A 16,889-nucleotide genomic window follows, 5' to 3' on the forward strand; every position below is an offset into this window, starting at 1 on the left:
TGCTGGCAACGAGCATACTGATTCGGCGCTTACTACTACTATTCTGGCTGCTGTTCCCTTTGGTGACCACGCCCAGGCTGGGGCAGGGTGGGGCTGGGACTGTTTCCAAGGAAGAGATGGGGCATGGGGAGGGCCAGTCTGAACTGAGGAGCAGGAAATGGTTATCTTGCAAAAACTACTGTGAAAGGAGAACACTAGCCAGGGAGCCGGGGTGTGCACGTGTGTGTGTTGCGGGGGAAGCTGCTGGGGCCCAGCCTGCGTGGTGGCTGCCTGGGGAGCTGGTCTCCCCTGGGCCTCCTGGGGAAGGAAGGCCCTTCGGAGTGGGATGAACGCAGAGCTGGGGAAATGGATCCTTTCCTGGAGAGCAGGGCCCTTCACTATCACCGGGCAATCAAGATGGCTGTAAAACTTTAATCACCTTCTCAGGCCACACAGCTCTGGGCTGGGGAGCTGGGTCCTTGAGGGGGGAAGCAGGTCCTCAACCGTCGTTCTCCTCCCTGGGGAAGCCTGGTAGCTTCAGGAGGCTTGGGCTAGGCCCCTGGATCTCCGCAGCCCAGTGACCTGGGTTTCACACCTGAGGAGGGGAGGGGGCACTGAGAGACCTGGCTGCGCCTTTAGGAACAACCCAGCAGAGTCAGACTTGGGTTCCACTCCAGACTCCACCGTGTATGAGCTGTGTGACCTTGGTGGGTCATTCAAGCCATCTGAACCTTGTTTTCCACATCTGTAAAATGGGGATAGTTCCTACCGCATAGGGTTTGTTGTGAGGACTAAACAGCTTCCCTTTGCAAACAGAGTAAAATCCAAAATGTTCCCAGTGGCCTACTAAGCCCAATGATTTGGTCTCAATACCACCTGGCCTCCTTCCCTATGACTTGCCCTCTTGTATGCTTTTTGCTGTTCTCCAAGCATGCCAAGCTCAGCCCACTGCAGGGCCTTTGCCCCTTCAGTCTCCCTGTCTAGAACCCTTTCCTGCAGATCTTCCTGCAACAGTTAGAGCTCAGCTGAAATGTCACTCTTCAGGAGGCCTTCCCTGGCCACCGTGTCCGAAGCAGCCGCCTCCGGGCACTCACCATCTCACCAGCCTAGTGCCTTCCCAGCCCTTACAACTGAACAAGGATAACCTGATCTCATACTGGTCTCCTTGCTTGTTCCTGTCTCCCCCACTCGACTGAAAGCTTCAGAAGGCAGGGATCTTGTCTGTCACTCAAAACACACTTCCACACACTCACACGCACTCCTTCCACACTCCCAGACAGGAGGGTCTCGCTGCCCCTGCCCAGCCAGTGTGAAAACCAATCAGGCTGTTGTGCAGGCTCTGTCCAGAGAGCAGGGGCCCTCTTCCGGCCCCTCAAGGTGCTGGAGGGGAGACTTTGCTGGCTCGAGCCTTGGTCCCCCGAATGTGCTGATTGAGACAGCTGGGAGGACAGCCTGGCACTGCATCACAGGGCCTGGAGGTTTCCCATCTTCCTTCTGGGGTCCTGGGGCTTCAGCAGGAGCAAGGGGTGGGCCGTGGAGCCCTGAAGAAGACAGGAACAGGGGCTGTTGCCTGTGTGTGTGTGTGTGTGTATGTGTGACTGTGTGTGGGATGTGAGTGTGGGTGAGTACTTTTGTGAGGGTGTGCATGTGTGTGAGATATTGGGTGTATGAATAGGAGTGTGCGACTGTGACTGTATGTGGAATGTTGTGTGTGTTCAAGCGAGGGTGTGTGTTGATGGTATGTGTGAGGGTGTGAGCGCATGTGTGATTGTGTGTGAATGTGTGTTAGCATGTGTGAGCATGTAAGGCTGTGTTTGAGTGTGTGTGTGACTGTGGATGTGAGTGTGTGAGCGTGAACCTGTGTCTACACATGGGGAAAGGAAAGCAGAGTTATCAAGAAAATGCCAACAAGGGAATTCCCTGGCGGTCCAGTGGTTAGGTCTCGGTGCTTCCACTGCAGGGGGCATGGGCTTGATCCCTGGTTGGGGAACTAAGATCCCGCAAGCCACACGGTGCGACCAAAATATTTATATATATATATATATATATATATATATATATATATATATATGAAGAAGAAAGAAAGAGACAGAGAGAGAAAGGGAGGGAGGGAGGAAGGAAGGGAAGGAAATGCCAACAAGCCCAAAGAGAAAAGTCAACATCCCTCAAAATCCCACCACTCAGAGTATTCCTATTGTGCTGAACAGGGAACTCAGAGAGCAGACTGTTGGGTTCAAACCCCATACGTGTCCCTTACTGGAGAGTGACAGGGGGCAAGTCACTGCACCTCTCTGGGCCTCAGGTTCCCCCGCCTGTAACACGGTGATATAACAGTACCTAGCTCAAAGGTTTGCTGTAAGGATGAAAGGAGATAAGGTGGGTGGTAGATGTGTTAGCTCAGGTCCAGTAGAGAGGAGCCTCGGTCAACAGCTGTCATCTGCAGTCACCTGTTGATCTAGGGTAAGGGCCAGAGTCTTAAAGCCCCAGAGTCTTCCTCCCCACCCCCCATCCCTGCATCACGCTGAGCCATGGAGGTAACTAAGGCAGGGGACAGGGGTCATTTCCAGGGGTCAAGATTTCCTCCCCAGCTGCACGCCTTAGTTCTGCCAGCTCAATAGGATTGACACCCAAGCTTCTTCTCGGGGCTTTGCAGACCGGGGTCTTGGGGATGCATGGCGGACCATGACGGGGTTCCCAAGGTATGGCTTGCGTGTGCTGTGATGGGTCTCCCCGAGGATGGAGGGCACGCTCTGTAAGACAGAAACATATTCAGCTTACACTGCGGCTGTACAGAACTTGAACCTGGTTGCGCTGGGTGCGGCCACCGACCGACCACGCCCTATTCACACCTGAAGGCGTCGGAAGCACCACCGGAAGTCTCACCGGACTGAGCGTTTTCGTGGGGACACTCACTGGGGCGATCCGCGGCGAACCCCGAGACTGTGGCGTTGGCAACGGGAGCGCCGGGCAAGGACCCCGGATAAATGCTAAACCCAAGCTCAGACGCACAAAACTGGAGAGCAGTTGGAGGGAATGAGGTCAGACCCTAGAGCTCTGTCCTCGTGGCGTTCGCTGGTTCTTCAAAACCTCCGAGCAGAAAAGGGAGCCAGCATTTAAGCAGAAGGTCTTGAGATTCCGAGTCCCTACTTCTCCACGTCCTGTGAAGGTGTGACTCAGTTCACCAATCTGTAAAGTCGACGATTAATTCCCGCCTCGTGGATGCAGAAACTCTGAAGCGGAACGAGAAGGTCGCGTGCTCCCAGCGGAGGCTGCCAGCCCCAACCCGGCCGGGAGCATCTTCCAGCACCGCAGGCCGTTTTCTGGGGCGGAGTCTTCGTTCTTTTCCGCACTTGGGAATTTAGAACGGACCCTTGGCCCCTGGTTCCAGACTGCCTCGGCTGGGGGCGTATCCGGAAGTGCCCCAACGGAAGCCGGCGGGTCCGCGCGCGGCACCTCACCATGGGGACCGCGGCGGCTCCGCGGCGCTTCTGCCGCTGCGCCTGCTTCTGCTCCGAGAACTTGTACGTGGCGCGCTACGGCCTGCACGTGCGCTTCCGGAGCGAGCAGCAGCTGCGCCAGGACTACGGCCCCGTGAGTGGCCTCTATTGGCTCTGCGGGGAAATGGGCGGGGAGGGGTGGCGGAGGGGTCGTTTGCTTTGCCTTTAGTGCGCTCAGATCTGACAACAAGAATGACGTAACCTTTAGGTACCTCATTGTTTTCAACCTTAAATGGGGATAGTGGTATCTTTAGTGAGATTGTCGTGAGGAATGAATGAATGAACGTACATGCAAAATGCTCAGGGCAGGGCCTGGCTCAGAGTACTCTGTCAGTGTTATTACCAAGAGCAGCTGGGAACCCTGCTCTGTGCTCAACGTGCTTATCGCATTCCATCCTTACAATGATCCTGTGAGGTCGGATCATCTCCATTTCAAGGAGAAACTGAGGCTCAGAGACGTTTAAGTCACTTAAACGTCCCAAGGTCACACCGTCGCGCTCACTGGCCTTTCTGCTCCCAGATCCTGCGCAGCCGAGGCTGTGTCAGCCCCAAGGACTTCCAGCAGCTGTTGGGAGAGGTAACAACTCCCCGCCCGCCCTCGATTGCTCCCTCCGCACCCAGCCTGGCCTTTCCTCTTTAGATGTGCATCAGCAGTTTGAGGAGTCTCCCAGCCTCAGGCCTGCCAGTGTCAGATCCTTAGACCTCCCCTTTCCCCCCTCCTGTCCTCACTCACCACAGCATCTGGGTCCTGGCAGCAGAAAAAGAGAAAGCAGGAGCAACGCCAAGTTGTCTGCCTCCTGCCCTCTTGAGATACTCGGGCTCCGGGGAGGAGTCACTTGCCCAAGGTTTCACAGCAGGTGGAGTGGAGGTCCCGCCCAGGGCCGCCTGGCTCCTGGCTCTTCAACCCTCCCCCACGTCACTTCTGCGGCTGCTGCTTGTCTCCCACCCGGGGGTCAAGTGTCGGGAAGCTTCCCAGGACAGCCCGCTGCAGCCTCTGGAACACAAACTTTGACCGGGACTCTGTTTCCCCTCCTTGAGTGGGCCCAGCTGGTTGAGGAGCAGCGAGGGGTCTCATCCCAGCCAGGCTCAGGCTGGTGCAGCCCTGAGTGGGATGGGCCCCCTTCTGGAAGGATGCCCCTTCAGCTAACAGCTTAGCACCTGCCATTTACCCTGGTAGAGTCAGGAGCACAGGGAGACCTTGCTCCCAGCCCTGGCCATGCCCTGGGCTTCCTGAGCCTCAGTTTCCTCATCTGCACAGTGGCCTCGGGGGGGGGGGATGGGAGGCCCCAACCTCATACCCAGGCCCTGTGTAACCCCAGCTTGAGAAGGAGGTGGAGCGGCGGCAGCGGCTGGGGCAGGAGTCAGCCGCCAGGAAAGCCCTCATTGCGAGCTCCTACCACCCAGCACGGCCCGATGTCTACAGCTCACTGCAGGTACCTGGCAGGGGGCAGGTTACTGGAAGGAGGCGGAGGCATCCGGGCCTGAGGGCTGTCTGCCCCATGGCTTGTGTGCTCTGCCCCCAGCATGTGGCTCTGGCCCCCGAGTTTCTGGCCGCAGCTGAGTACAGCACATCGCCAGGTGCAGACCTCCAGGGCCTTCTCCAGCGGCTGGAGACAGTTTCTGGTGAGGTCTTGGCCCATCACCTTGCAGCACTGGGGGTGGGAGACTGAGGTCCCTCCACCCACCATATCTGCCTCCAAAAATCAAACCAGCAGGACTGAGAAGGGCTGGCGGGACAGACCCATCAGGAACAGGGCATCTGTATCCATTCACTCACTTATCCAACAGTTATTCAGTGCCTTGCATCAGACACGCTCAAATAGGGGTGACTGAAGAGGTTAACAAAGGGACAGTTGAGACAAGTGTGGGCTAAGGAATCAGCAAGGGATGGGGAGGGCCCCGCCCCAGGGCTAGCAACGGGGGTGGGGTTGGGGGTAGGGAGCCGTTCCTATCCCAAGACCTGAAGGAGTGGGCAAGAATGAGGTTTCTTGAACCTGCCAGGACCTGGAACTGTGGGAGAGGGCTCGCCAGATGGGGTGCACATCTGAATTTGGAGGCTAGACCTCAGGGCAGGGTGAGGCTTCAGGGATGAGTGGGGGGCCCAAGAATAGGGCTCCCCTGCTGCACATTATGTCATTTAATCATCACAAGAGCCCTGAGAGGTGAGTACTCACGTCATCCCCATTGTACAGATGAGGAAACTGAGGCTGGGGGAAGTGAAAAGTTTATGGGTAGGTTGAAACCCACACCGGAGCTCCCGGCCAACCGACTGTCCCTCCCTCCACAGAGGAGAAGCGTATCTACCGGCTGCCGGTGTTCACAGCGTCGTTCTGCCAGGCCCTGCTGGAGGAGCTGGACCACTTCGAGCAGTCAGACATGCCCAAGGGAAGACCCAACACCATGAACAACTATGGGGTGGGTGAGGCTCCACCCGGTGGGCCCGAGGAGGTGGGACATTGTCTGGTGAGATGTATCCCCAGCGCTGCAGACATTCTCCAAGCCTCGGTTTCCCCATCTGTAAAATGAGATCACAGCAGGATTATTAAGTTAAGCACGTTGATGTCTGCAAAGCACTTAACAGTGTCCTTAGTAAGGGACTCCCCCAGGGACGCAGGGTGAGGCCCTACCAGTTTCCCCGCTGACCCTGGGATCCCCCTCCCAGGTGCTGCTACACGAGCTGGGCCTGGATGAGCCACTGGTGACGCCACTGAGGGAGCGCTTCCTGCAGCCGCTGATGGCCCTGCTGTACCCAGAGTACAGGGGCTGGCTGGACAGCCACCGCGCCTTTGTGGTCAAATACGCGCCAGGCCAGGATCGTGAGCTGGGCTGCCACTACGATAACGCCGAGCTCACCCTCAACGTGGCCCTGGGCAAGGCCTTCACGGGGGGTGCTCTCTACTTTGGGGACCTCTTCCAGGTTAGTGTGTGTGACCCGTGGGGCAGGGCTGGGGCCACAGAGAGTGCCCAGGCCTAAGCCCCGCTGTCCACAGGCGCCTTCGGCCCTGGCCAACCCCCTGGAGGTAGAGCACGTGGTGGGCCAGGGCATCCTGCACCGTGGGGGCCAGCTGCACGGGGCCCGCCCCCTGGGCACTGGTGAGCGTTGGAACCTGGTCGTCTGGCTCCGTGCCTCTGCTGTGCGCAACCGCCTCTGCCCCATGTGCTGCCGCAAGCCCGACCTGGTGGATGATGAGGGCTTCGGCGACGGCTTCACCCGCGAGGAGCCCGCCACGGTGGACGTGTGTGCTCTGACTTGAGCCTGGCTGGGGCCAGTGTGGCGGGGTGAGGGGCAGAAATAAACACCCTGCAGCCCTCAGCACATCTTGGTTCAAAAGGACACACGAGCTTCTGGGTCATTCTTTGAGCAGACACGTTGGCTTAGGCCGGGTTTGTTAGAACCAGAGCCTGAGACAGGGATTCCTGTGCAGGTGGTTTAAGGAGGGGATACTCTTGGGAGAAGAGGGAGCAGGACAGAGCAGGAAGGAACTGGGCCAAGATGGTTTGAAATGGCATCCAGCCTCAGCCCCATCCCACGGGGCTCTCTCTGGAGCATAAATCATACCACAGTTTGCCTTCCACATCAGATATCAGCTATAGGGTGTTTTGGGGTAGGGAGGGGGTGAGTAACTTCCCAGACATCCATCTATCTCCAGGGCAAGGTGATTCCCAGCGGCCCAGGGAATCTTCAGGAGAGTACAGGTGTGAGGGACTTCCCTGGTGGTCCAGTGGTTAAGAATCTGCCTTCCAATGCAGGGGACGTGGGTTCAATCCCTGGTCAGGGAACTAAGATCCCACATGTCGCGGGGCAACTAAGGCCGTGCACAGCAACTACTGAGCCCGCGCACCTCAACTAGAGAGTCCGTGCGCCACAGCAAAGGGCCCACGTGCCGCAACTAAGACCCGATGCAGCCAAAAATAAATACATAAAATAAAAAATAAATAAATGTTAAAAAAAGAGTACAGGGCTTCCCTGGTGGCGCAGTGGTTGGGAGTCCGCCTGCCGATGCAGGGGACATGGGTTCGTGCCCCGGTCTGGGAAGATCCCACATGCCGCGGAGCGGCTGGGCCTGTGAGCCATGGCTGCGGAGCCCGTGCGTCCGGAGCCTGTGCTCCGCCAACAGGAGAGGCCACAACAGTGAGAGGCCCACCGCAAAAAAAAAAAAAAAAAGAGTACAGGTGTGAGGTGTCAGCAGCAGACACCACCCTGGGAGTGAGCGCCCCGTCACTAAGGGGGATTTAGATGGGCTGCCAACAGCATCTTCTGGACCGTGTGGAGGGGTTACTGCAGAGGGATTAAAAGCAAGGACTTGGAGCCAGACCTCTTGGGTTTGAATTCTGATTCGGCCGCTTCCGGCTGTGACTGGGTAAGCCACATGATTCTCCATGCCTTTGTTTCCTCCTCTGGAAAGTACTCGTGTCCTAGAGGTGTTGTGGAGATCAAGTGACTTACGGTTTATACAGTGATTTTGTGCCTTTTTTTTTTTTTTTTGCGGTACACGGGCCTCTCACTGCTGTGGCCTCTCCCGTTGCGGAGCACAGGCTCCGGACGCGCAGGCTCAGCGGCCATGGCTCACAGGCCCAGCCGCTCCGCGGCATGTGGGATCTTCCCGGACCAGGGCACGAACCCGTGTCCCCTGCATCGTCAGGCGGACTCTCAACCACTGCGCCACCAGGGAAGCCCTGTACAGTGATTTTTAACAGACCTGTGAGTTTGCTGCTGTCGTTACTATTGAAGAGTTTGCAACTTGGCGGCCCCAGGATTGGATGAGGCCTGCAGCTATGCTGTGTTTGGGAGGGTTTTCCATGTTGAAAGCTTGAGTTCTGGCTTCCGTGGGAAGGTGGGAAGATCTGGAAACACCGGGCCCCAATCGACACTGCAGTAATCAGCAGAAGCGGACTCAGCTGCCCCCAGTCTAGACGGGCCTGCGGTGCACTTTCTCACAGGGGTCTTTCCGTCATTCATTGTCATGCCCTCTCTGGTCCTTATGGACATTTGAGTTTGCGACCTCTGTATTACTGGGTGGAGACGGCGTAAAGACCAAGGCTCTGGAGCTTACGGCCCGTCGCAGTGGACACGTTCGCAGACAATCCAGAGAGGAAAGCGGCGCGCAGTCGCCTCTTCCCTGGGGCATCACGGAGACTAGGGATGCTGCGGGCGCGGCGAAAGGACAGTGACGGGAGAGGGCATAGCTGCGGCAAAGGACCCGTGGGCTCCGGGACTGGCGCCAGGCTAGAGAGCAGGCCTCTCGTCTGGGAGCTCCGCCTGGAGCCGCAGCTCGCCTCTCCGGGAGGTCAGTGCGTCAGACTCAGTTTCTTGGGCTGTCCCAAAGACGGAACCTGGGGCTTCAGAACTAAAGGCAGCAGCGCCTTGCTTCGCGGTCGGACGGCCTTCCAGAGCACCGTCCCGGGCCGGAAGTCGCCCAGCCGCCGCTTCCTCACGCGAAGGCGTGGTGCGGGGTTGGCGGTCCGGCCGGATGGGCAGTTGAGGAGGAAGCGGAGCAGCCGCGGGGACTTTCTTTCAGGCGGCGAGGCCGCGGAGGGCGCGGGGTGGAGGGTACGAGCGCGCGGAAAGGAATGAAGAACGCACCTGGCAGCTGAGGATCGTGGCCGTTTCTAGAGGCGCCTGAGCCGCGTGCGCAGGCGTGGAGCGTCCGGGCGGGGGCGGGCCCTTAAAGGGGCCGCAGCGGAGGATCCGGGAGTCCGCGGAGAACCCGGGGTACCCAGGGGTGGGGGTGGCCGAGGATCGTGCGGTTGCACGGATCCCCTCAATATCCCTGCCCCGGGTGGTGACCAGGCCCCGAGTAGAGCCGCCCTCGGAACCCAGTCTGTGGGCCGGCCCTGTGATCAATCCCCAGTTTAAGCGCGTCTCCCCGTCTCCAGCCCGCGGCGCTATGGCTCACGTCGGCTCTCGCAAGCGCTCGAGGAGTCGCAGCCGGTCCCGGGGGCGAGGGTCGGAAAAGAAAAGGAAGAAGAGCAGTAAGGACGCCCCGCGAAGCTGCTCGGCTTCTAGATCCCGAAGCCGCAAGGCCAGCACCACCTCCTCTGGGGCGGAGGGTGAGAACCAGAGGGAATGGGAAAGGGGTGAGGGAACTTCATGGAGGAAGTTGCAGGCAGCTGGGCGGGCTTCTCCGGACTGGCTGTGGGGAAATCGCGGTGAGCGCTATTCAGAGGCACACGAGTGTAGATCCTGGATATCTGGATTGAAAGACGCTCAGAATCCAGGGGCTGGGCCAGCCCATTGAGTACGGAGTGAAGGGAGCACTTAATCATATTTTTGGTGCAGCTGGGTTTGAGATACGGAGGCTGGCCGCCCTGCTCCTAGGCAGTGACTGCGCAGCCCAGAAAGTGCCTCTCCACAGGGTGCAGAGCCCTCCTCTAGAAAGCCCTGCCAGGAGGGTCTCAGCTCTCTGTAGTCAGCCTAAGCCTGCTACAGGCCAGAGCAAGGGGACGAAGGTTTACTTCTTCGCCTCCTGGCCTTCCAGCCTCACCTTCTCCCTGCGTCACAGAGAGAAGCAAACACAAGGCCCGGAGGAGACCACGATCCAGCCCCTCCTCCTCTCCTTCCAGTTCTTCCAGCTGCTCTTCCTCCAGCGATGGCCGGAAGAAGCGGAGGAAGCACAAGGACAAGAAGAGGAAGAAAAAGAAGAAAAGGAAGAAGAAGCTGAAGAAGAGGGACAAGGATAAGGCCAAGGTGCAGCAGACCGAGGCTCTGCCCGGACCCTCGCTGGACCAGTGGCACAGAGCAGCCGAGGAGGACGAGGACGGCCCAGGTACAGTGCTGCCTGGTGTGCAAGGCAGGGAGGGTCCCCTCCCTGAGGCCCCCATTCCTGAGCCCCGCCCCCCGCCACCTCCCTGCTATCTTACCTTCCAGTCCTGACGGACGAGCAGAAGTCCCGCATCCAGGCCATGAAGCCCATGACCAAGGAAGAGTGGGATGCCCGGCAGAGCGTCATCCGCAAGGTGGTGGACCCGGAGACAGGACGCACCAGGTGGGAAGCCGGGCCCCACGGCGGCACCTGGGCGCCCTGGTCCCAGACCGGCACTCAGGAGGAGAGGTGGTGGCAGCTTCTGCTGCTCTAAAAGGACCGAGGATGAGGGAGAAAAAGGAGTCACTCGTTGATGGGACTTCTCAGGCCATTGCTGCCCATTCCTCAGAGCAGGCGACTGCAGGGGCTGGAAGGGCCTTGGGCGGTGGTCTTCAAAGAGCCGCTGTTGGCTGGTCCGATGGCAGAGCCCACCGGGCCGCCCTCATCCTTGTCCCAAGGGTGGGAGGGAGGGGTGGGAGCGGCCAGGCTCCGCCTACTCGAGATGGTGGGGGCCTGAGGCCTGGCACCCCTCTGCTGGATGCTTCTGGTTCTGTTGCTCTGGCCTCTAAGTTAGAGGCTCAGCCTCCCTCCCCTCCTCTAGGCTCATTAAGGGAGACGGTGAGGTCTTAGAGGAAATCGTAACCAAGGAACGACACAGAGAGATCAACAAGGTGGGTGTCGCCCCCTTGCCCAGGCCCACCCCCAGCTCTGCTTCTGATGTGTCCCCTCCTGTGTGCTTTCTTCCCCAGCAAGCCACCCGAGGGGATGGTCTGGCCTTCCAGATGCGAGCAGGGCTGCTGCCCTGAGGGCCCCACTGGCCAAGGCCTGCCCACAGTGTTGGTGGCACAGCCTGAAGGCTGGCCTCAGGGTGGGGAGCAGGGAGCCCGATGGACGCTGCTTGTCTCTCTCCTGCAGACCGGCCTCTGGCCCAGCCTCCTGTCACATGCAGGGGGTGGAGGGCAGGGTCACTGGCCTAACTGGCTCCCCTAACTCCTGAAAGAGTGCAGCTTCCCAGATATTAAACGTACCCTGGTTGGAGACTTCTGTGCTGTTGCTTTTTGTGCTGAGGAGGGGAGGGGAGAAGAGTGCAGCCCTACTTCCAGGGCAAAAATAAGGACTCCAGGAGCTTTTGGGGAAAGGACAGGCCACGTCAGCCACCTTTGCCCTCCTCACCCTCAGATGAGGTCCTGTCTGGACCAGACCCAGGGCTCCACCTCCAGCTGCATCCCAGACCCTTGGCTCTTACACTGGATTTCCTCAGGCTTGGAGGGAGGCTGCTGCCCTCGCTGCTTGTGCCACAGACGACGCAGTTGAGAATTCTGGTGGCCCGGGAGGAATCCTGGCCCAGCTTACTGGCTGTGTCCTCTGTGAAGCAGAGGCTGACAGGCTCCCTGGCTGGGTTGCTATGAGGACCAACTGAGTTCATGCCTGGGAAAGGGCTGGAAGGGGCTGCAAGGGGGCCCAGCATAGGTAAGACCCACGTGAGTGTACTGGTATTACTGTGAGCGTAGCTGACACTGTGTACTGGGAAGGACAGCCTCTCCCCTCACAGGACAGGCTGGGCCCCCATCCCAGCCCCCGCACCCCACCCCCCACCCCGGGGCTCTGGTTGCCGGCGCAGTACTGAGACCCAGAAGGAAGCCTTCCTGCTTCTTTAATTGGTGTAACAGACGACGACACAGTACACAGAGCACACTCAGGCCTGATGGAGCAGGGACAGCAAGGGCGGGCGAGGGCAAGTCAGGACACCACTCACATTCGGTCCAGACAGACAGGGGGCTGAGACGTGAAGACTGCGACGTGGCGGGTGGGCGGGCAGGTAGCTCAGACTGAGCTAGGAAGGGGGCGTGGGGTCTCTGCTGAATCCCTCTTTAGAAATCAAAGAGAAGGCAGGTGGGGGGATCTGGGGGGGTGCGGGCTGAGGCTCAGTCCTGGGGGCTTGGGGGTGGGAGTGGGACTAAGGCTTCTACTCTAACAGGCCTGGGGTGGGGTGGCAGTCAGCAAGGCCTGCTTCACCCTTTGGTTACGACTGGTCGGGCCTGAGCCCTGCAGCTCAGCACCCAATGCTGTAAACATTTTTGGTATTTTTAAAGGACTCTGTCCTCCCTCTCTTAGTTTCTGAAAAAACTGGTGCTTCCTTAAGAGGATAGTGTGCCGAAAGGAATCTTCAGGTAGGCCAGGAAGCAGACCTGGATAGAGAAGACAGACGTCACCAGGGAGGCTGGGCTGCCCACCTCACCATCTATGGCTGAGGGCCGCTGGGAGAGGCCCGGGGACTATTGCTGTTGTCCTTGGCATGGCTGGCGGCTGGGCAGGCAGGCGGGGAGCTCGGAGCCGTGGGGGAGCTGCCCGCTGGGAGAGGCCGAGCCCACTGCCCACCCGGCCTCCTGGGGCCAGGCGGCCTCCCGGCCTTTATTGCAGGTGGGCTGAGACTCTTCCAGGTGCTCCTGTGGATGGCTGCTCACCGGGCGACAGGCGAGATGGGGTGAGGTGGGACCGACAGGAGGCGGCACTGGCCACGGGGGGCCCTTGTCAGGGCTGTGATTGTCGGGCCAAGCGATTCCCGCTGGGAGCAAGGGGTTAGATATTGCACTTTCACTGCAACAGTTACATTAAAACTTGGTCCATAAAATAATCGTCGCTTTATACATAATGCCTGAAACAACAACAAAAAGCTACATCTTAAATATGAATAAACCCTGAAGGTCCCATCCCTCCAGACATTTTTCGCTGCACAAAATAAATAGCTTTCACTCTGTACAGACCCACTTTTGCAGAACATTTACACGACCCTTTGGCTGTACATATCTACACACGGGAAAATGTTAACATCCGTCTGCGCGCCTCCCCGTCCCAGCCCACGAGGCCCTGAGGCCGTATCCAGGTTGGCAGCAGCTTCGCATAGAAGGAGCCTGGTCGCTGGACGGCTGGCTGAGGCCTGGCAGGCTCCCCCGTCTCAGAGCAGGTAGAGCAGCAGCGGAGGGGCTGCCGGGGCTGAGGCCACGGCTGAGATTGCCGTCGGTTCCGGGGAGGGAGGGCTGACGCTCAGCCCCAGCGCGCAGGACAGCGCGGTCCTTACCAGGTGGGAAGTGAAGCCCTGGCTGCCTGCCCTGAAGCTAACTAAGCGAGCTGTGGCTTCTTGGATTCGGCATCGAAACGGAATTGGCGTTAAAAAAACCTACGTGTGTGCCCCACTCCCCCCAGAGTAGAAATTCAGTGGAATTAACGGGGGTCAAGCGAGGCAGGGAGCCCACGCCCCGCTGCCTGGGCAGGGGACAGGGCCCTGGGACCCAGAACCAGGCTGGACTCCGTCACAGTGCTGGGCGTTTTCATGTGGAGGGGCTGCGTTTGGTACTGAAAGAGTTAAGAAAAGGAAGCAGCCAAGGATTGCTCGTTTAAAAAAACCTCATAGAAATCAGACTGGAGAAGTAGAAAGGTAGAAACGTGGAGGGGCCGAGGCGCGGGGCCTTGGCTGGCGGCTGGAGAGGCGCGGAGAAGTAAGCCCGGCTGGCCCCGGCCCCACGGCCCGAGGCGAGGCTTCTCAGGAGCCGGCCTGGCGGCCTGGGCTGTGCCTGAGGCTGAGATGACGCCAGGCCCTTGGCTGGACGGGGCTCCCGGTGGGGCAGCTGGAAGGGGTTGGGAGTCCGGGGCTGCCATGGGCCAGGCGGAGCTGCAGAAAATACCATATGGCCTTTCTCTCCTACTTGTACAAGGATTCTCTGCCCTGGAGCCTTCTGTGTGGCGACGGGTCCTGGATCAGCAAACGCTGAATTTTCACGCACATCAACGGATCTGTAGCCATAGGAGATGGTGATGGGTCTCCACCCTCAAACTTCAGTGCAAAACCAGTGAGGTCGAGCAGTTGAGTAACTCGAGTTAACAAGAAGCAGGCTGTCCCCCGTTGGAGCTGCTACCAAGTGGGAGGGGACTTGGGGGTCGGGGCGAGCTAGTGGACGGGAGGTGCCCAGACCTGGCATCAGGATGCTGGGCGGTCAACGCAGGGCAAGCGTCCGGGAGTGCCTTCCCGGCCAGTCCACGCTGGGGGGCGTCCTGGTCCCTCCGTCATCCTCGGGCTGGTCGTCCTGCCAGCTTCCACGATACGCTGCAACCCCGCAGACCCTAACACGTGAGGCAGGGCTGGAAGGGCTGTGTGTGGCACGGCCCCGTGTCCTCCGCCGGGCCCTGGGACAAGCTGGGCCCCAGCCGACTGTCCGTGCCCAGGCCAGGCCTCCTGGCAGGGCGGGCCGCCCCGGCCTAGCACCATGGAGACCACAGCGCCTTGCTCCCGGAGCCCTACTTGGGGCCCGCAGCTGTCCCCGGCTCGGGCCGGCCTGCCATGGCGCGGCCCCAGCAGCCGGCCGCCATGCTCATGCTACGTTGTCCCCGCTGCTCGCTGTCCGCTTGGCTCTGCGTCCGCTCGTGCCGGTGGCCGGGCCCGCTAGGCTGGGCCGAGATGGTGCGGAGCAGGTGGTTCCGGGAGCGCAGGAAGTCGCCCTGGCCAGGCAGGCCGAAGCTGCCCTTGCGCAGCGCCATGCGGGTGGCCGCGTTGCGGGCCGGGCGAGCCCGGTGGTTATACTTGAGCTGGGCCAGGTGGGCCGCGTAGCCATCGGTGATGAACTGCGGGGGAGGGAAGGCAACGCGGAGCTTGGCTGTCAGGGGGCGGGGCTCCCGGGGCTGCCCGCCCGCCAGCCATGACGCGTCTGCTCACCTGGCACTGCTGCTGCAGCTTCTTGGTGGGCCGGCCCACGATGTAGATCTGCATGGGGGACAGGCTGATGGAGCTGTAGACCGCCACATCCTTGGTGGAGCCATAGGCCGCGTGCACGCGCAGGTGCAGCTGTGGGTAAGACGGGCGTGGGCGCGGGCTCGGCCCTTCCGCCCGTCCCCACCCCACTCCCTTCTAGCCGGGACCCACCTCAGAGATGAGCAGCTTCAGGAAGTTGGCCTTGTGCCTCAGCGGGTCGTGCACCAGGCCGTCACAGAAGGACACCACGCCGTGAGGGAAGTTGTGCTGGGCCAGCCATGCCACCACCCGCTGCTTCTGCATGTCAGGCCGGCCCGTCACATAGATGATGAGGTAGCCCAGGTCCTGCCAGTGCCTGGGGGCGAGGGGCAGGCCTGGGTGTCCCACGGATGCACTGTCCTCCCTCCTGGGCCGCCCAGCCAGTCCCCACGGGGGCCACTAAAGAGCGCCTCTCGGGTCAGGGGCCGACAATGGCGGCAGCAGCCGGACTGACAGCAGCGCGGTGCTCGCGGCCCCCACCCCCGCCCCCTGCAGCAGGTGTAACTGGTCTTGTTAGAAGCAGCCCCGCTCCCCAGGTAAGGGAACTGAGGCATCAACAGCAAGAGGTTACAGCTGGGAGGTGTGACCCAGCTGCGGGGTCCCTGCCCCATGTCCCAGCTCTGGCACCCAGGGCCCTCCGCCGCCTGGCCGTGGAGCTGCCTGCCTCCGAGCCCACCCGCTGCTGCTCGGAGCGCTCACCGCACCACGTCCACGGCCCCGGCCCGCACTTTGGGGTCGCTGCCCATGATGGACACGCTGGCGGCGAAGGAGCCGTCGATGCTGAAGACCACGAACTCCGTGCCCTTGGGCAGCACGGTGATGTAGCTGTCGGCAAACGTGTGGTCTCCCCTGGGAGGGGGCAGCTCATCAGAACCCACCAGGGCTCCTTCCTCCCGCCCCCGAACGAGGCTGACCCGGCCTGCTCACTCCTTGGAGCTCATACCTGACCACCATCTTGACGGGGTAGACACCCACGCCCAGGCGGTGGGTCTCGGGGATGGTGTAGGAGACGCGCCCGCTGCTGTTGGTCACCAGCGTGTCCAGGTACAGCCACTCACCCGACGGCGGCTGCATCATGATGTGCACGTCCACCTGGAGCCGGGAGGGCTGGTCGTGGCTGGGCCGCGCCCTTGGCCTCCCCACCCCCACTTCCCACCCCCCAGCCAGAGGGAGGCGAGGTGGGGGGCTCCCGCGGGCTCCCTGTGTCTTTACCTTCTCCCCGGTCAGGGTGACCATGTCCAGGGGCCCATACATGAACCGGCCTGTCAGGACCTGAGGGCCATCCTCGTTGGCGACCGCGTCATTGATCCGGTGATTGGCCGTCACGTTCTGGGGGGAGGAGAAGCAAAGCTGGGTCAGGGCTGGGGATGGAGGGGCGGCTGCGGCCTCCTGGGCTCAGCTCAAGCTTCCCACGGGCCTGGGGCGTAAGTACGGGTGCAAAGCCCGATGACCCAGCTCAGCCACTGAGCTACGTGGCCTTGGCGCTGGTCCCCGTCTGTAAATGGGGTAACAGCTCCAACCCCAGACTGTGACGATTAAGTAAGACAGCACACTTCTCTGTGACTCAATTTCCTCATCTGTAAAATGGGGTCTTCTCGCGCGGATTCACTAGGACGACAGCTGTGGGGCCTGGGCACTCAGAGGACCCCTCACCCGCAGCTTCACGTGGGTCCTCTTGCGCTGCCACTTCTCTCTCGGCTTTGACGGGGTGAACACCGAGACCTCCTTGCCGTCCAGTTCCAAGATGCTGGAGTTGTCATGCCTCATGACCTGGGAGGGGACACAGAGGGAGGCCATGGGGCAGGCTCAAGCCTGGGGCTTCCTGTT

General features: G+C 60.4%; 4 protein-coding genes across 25 annotated transcripts in view; 2 read left to right on the top strand and 2 right to left on the bottom strand.

Moving 5' to 3' along the window:
- The window catches only part of ABCB9 (ATP binding cassette subfamily B member 9), a 41,436-nt gene extending 31,749 nt beyond the window's left edge, over positions 1-9,687 (bottom strand). For 2 of the 6 annotated variants that reach the window (XM_060310481.2, XM_060310477.2), the window contains exons 1-4: positions 8,177-9,686; positions 5,781-5,991; positions 2,829-5,683; positions 419-2,729 (exon numbers count right to left, since the gene is read on the bottom strand). The gene's annotated coding sequence lies outside the window, so the exon portion shown is untranslated. Of the gene's footprint in view, positions 1-418; positions 2,730-2,828; positions 5,684-5,780; positions 5,992-8,176 lie in introns of all 6 variants that reach the window. The other 4 variants (XM_060310478.2, XM_060310482.2, XM_060310480.2 and 1 more) reach the window with 4 other exon arrangements.
- OGFOD2 (2-oxoglutarate and iron dependent oxygenase domain containing 2) lies at positions 2,892-6,810 on the top strand. Of its 4 annotated transcripts, XM_030860147.3 has the most exons (7): positions 2,896-3,570; positions 3,997-4,053; positions 4,796-4,909; positions 5,000-5,099; positions 5,764-5,891; positions 6,139-6,393; positions 6,467-6,810. In XM_030860147.3, exons 1-7 carry the CDS (start codon positions 3,439-3,441, stop codon positions 6,728-6,730), a joined length of 1,050 nt encoding a protein of 349 aa, XP_030716007.1. In that variant the 5' UTR covers positions 2,896-3,438; the 3' UTR covers positions 6,731-6,810. The 4 variants fall into 4 exon arrangements, with proteins under 4 accessions (XP_060166466.1, XP_030716007.1, XP_060166469.1 ...); XM_060310483.2 differs by having other exon boundaries at positions 2,892-3,570; positions 4,796-5,099; XM_060310486.1 differs by lacking the exons at positions 3,997-4,053; positions 4,796-4,909; positions 5,000-5,099 and having other exon boundaries at positions 3,447-3,570.
- On the top strand, positions 8,160-11,319 carry ARL6IP4 (ARF like GTPase 6 interacting protein 4). Of its 9 annotated transcripts, none has more exons than XM_070046978.1 (6): positions 8,870-9,027; positions 9,354-9,527; positions 9,956-10,243; positions 10,345-10,462; positions 10,881-10,950; positions 11,029-11,319. In XM_070046978.1, the coding sequence occupies exons 2-6, from the start codon at positions 9,365-9,367 to the stop codon at positions 11,083-11,085; spliced, it is 696 nt and encodes a 231-aa protein (XP_069903079.1). In that variant the 5' UTR covers positions 8,870-9,027; positions 9,354-9,364; the 3' UTR covers positions 11,086-11,319. The 9 variants fall into 9 exon arrangements, 8 of the variants coding, with proteins under 8 accessions (XP_069903079.1, XP_069903080.1, XP_060166470.1 ...); XM_070046979.1 differs by having other exon boundaries at positions 9,980-10,243; XM_070046976.1 differs by having other exon boundaries at positions 8,884-9,189.
- Positions 11,320-11,917: 598 nt separating this feature from the next.
- PITPNM2 (phosphatidylinositol transfer protein membrane associated 2) overlaps positions 11,918-16,889 on the bottom strand; it is a 144,658-nt gene continuing 139,686 nt past the window's right edge. For 5 of the 6 annotated variants that reach the window (XM_060310469.1, XM_060310471.1, XM_060310470.2 and 2 more), the window contains exons 18-24: positions 16,716-16,832; positions 16,275-16,391; positions 16,006-16,154; positions 15,762-15,911; positions 15,195-15,378; positions 14,988-15,116; positions 11,918-14,896 (exon numbers count right to left, since the gene is read on the bottom strand). In XM_060310469.1, the coding sequence (XP_060166452.1) occupies positions 14,573-14,896; positions 14,988-15,116; positions 15,195-15,378; positions 15,762-15,911; positions 16,006-16,154; positions 16,275-16,391; positions 16,716-16,832 (1,170 nt within the window). In that variant the 3' untranslated portion in view covers positions 11,918-14,572. The remainder of the gene's footprint in view (positions 14,897-14,987; positions 15,117-15,194; positions 15,379-15,761; positions 15,912-16,005; positions 16,155-16,274; positions 16,392-16,715; positions 16,833-16,889) is intronic. The other variant, XM_060310473.1, reaches the window with a different exon arrangement.

This window comes from Globicephala melas, chromosome 13, assembly GCF_963455315.2.
Source record: "Globicephala melas chromosome 13, mGloMel1.2, whole genome shotgun sequence".
NCBI classification, from domain to species: Eukaryota; Metazoa; Chordata; class Mammalia; order Artiodactyla; family Delphinidae; genus Globicephala; species Globicephala melas.

Coding starts and splice junctions, on each gene's coding strand:
- ARL6IP4 (XM_060310487.2), top strand. CDS start 9,365: ATGGCTCACGTCGGCTCTCGCAAGCGCTCGAGGAGTCGCAGCCGGTCC. Junction 9,528..9,955: donor CACCTCCTCTGGGGCGGAGG/GTGAGAACCAGA, acceptor CTGGCCTTCCAG/CCTCACCTTCTCCCTGCGTC. Junction 10,463..10,880: donor CCGGAGACAGGACGCACCAG/GTGGGAAGCCGG, acceptor CCCCTCCTCTAG/GCTCATTAAGGGAGACGGTG.
- OGFOD2 (XM_060310483.2), top strand. CDS start 3,439: ATGGGGACCGCGGCGGCTCCGCGGCGCTTCTGCCGCTGCGCCTGCTTC. Junction 3,571..3,996: donor TGCGCCAGGACTACGGCCCC/GTGAGTGGCCTC, acceptor TTCTGCTCCCAG/ATCCTGCGCAGCCGAGGCTG. Junction 6,394..6,466: donor ACTTTGGGGACCTCTTCCAG/GTTAGTGTGTGT, acceptor CGCTGTCCACAG/GCGCCTTCGGCCCTGGCCAA.